Here is a 758-nt window from a genome sequence, read left to right on the forward strand (position 1 = left end):
TTTGGTTATTCTGGGTTTTGCTTATGGGTTTACATGTTAATAAGATGGCAAGATCTGTTGCCCTTTATTGTCAAGGTTATTATGGAAGCAACATTTCCTTCTTAAATAACGTAATGCTATCATACAGATAAACAGTTAGTGAGCAACAGTTAGTAAGTTTTTACATGCTCAATCAATCGAGCTGGTAAATCATGTTAAGGCAGCAAAATTACAAACTCGGACACTGTATTTCACATTCGATGACCTGTATTATAAGCATGACTCATCCATAAAATCAGGTCCCCAAGCTTCACCTGGTAACCTGGGAACCTTTGACATCCAAATCATACAATAAGAAAACGGTTATAAGAGAAAACTGCCAATAATCTTACCATAAAAAGCATACCAAAGAATGCGCTAATCTGCATGAGACTCACCTAGGAAGCTTGGAATCAGCTGCAGGAGGGCTGGGTGCTGCAGGGTGCAGGGTGAGGGTCGAGCCACGTGGTGAGGAGGTGTTGGAATACCCACTGTCAGACCTGCCGGCAGTGATGGTGGTGGGCCCTTGTCAAACACCTCCATTTACACTATCTCACACGCTTGACACCTCAGTTGGGGGGAACTTCACACATGAACACAGGCAAACTTCATTTTTTCTGGCACACGGACAGGCATACGGATTGTGACAAAAATTGTCCTATCCCTGAATATCATAAAGCTAGGTTATAAATTGGTTATGACACAAAATCCTAGGCATATTTGTCACACCTCTCCACTTG

General features: G+C 42.3%; 1 protein-coding gene across 1 annotated transcript in view; it reads right to left on the reverse strand.

Moving 5' to 3' along the window:
- The window catches only part of LOC119582240 (mucin-5AC-like), a gene marked incomplete in the record, with an annotated part of 102,970 nt that overhangs the window by 15,822 nt on the left and 86,390 nt on the right, over nucleotides 1-758 (reverse strand). The window contains 1 exon segment of the mRNA XM_037930464.1: nucleotides 417-518. Coding sequence (XP_037786392.1) covers nucleotides 417-518 — 102 coding nt within the window.

This window comes from Penaeus monodon, chromosome 15 (genome assembly GCF_015228065.2).
Source record: "Penaeus monodon isolate SGIC_2016 chromosome 15, NSTDA_Pmon_1, whole genome shotgun sequence".
Lineage (NCBI taxonomy): Eukaryota > Metazoa > Arthropoda > Malacostraca > Decapoda > Penaeidae > Penaeus > Penaeus monodon.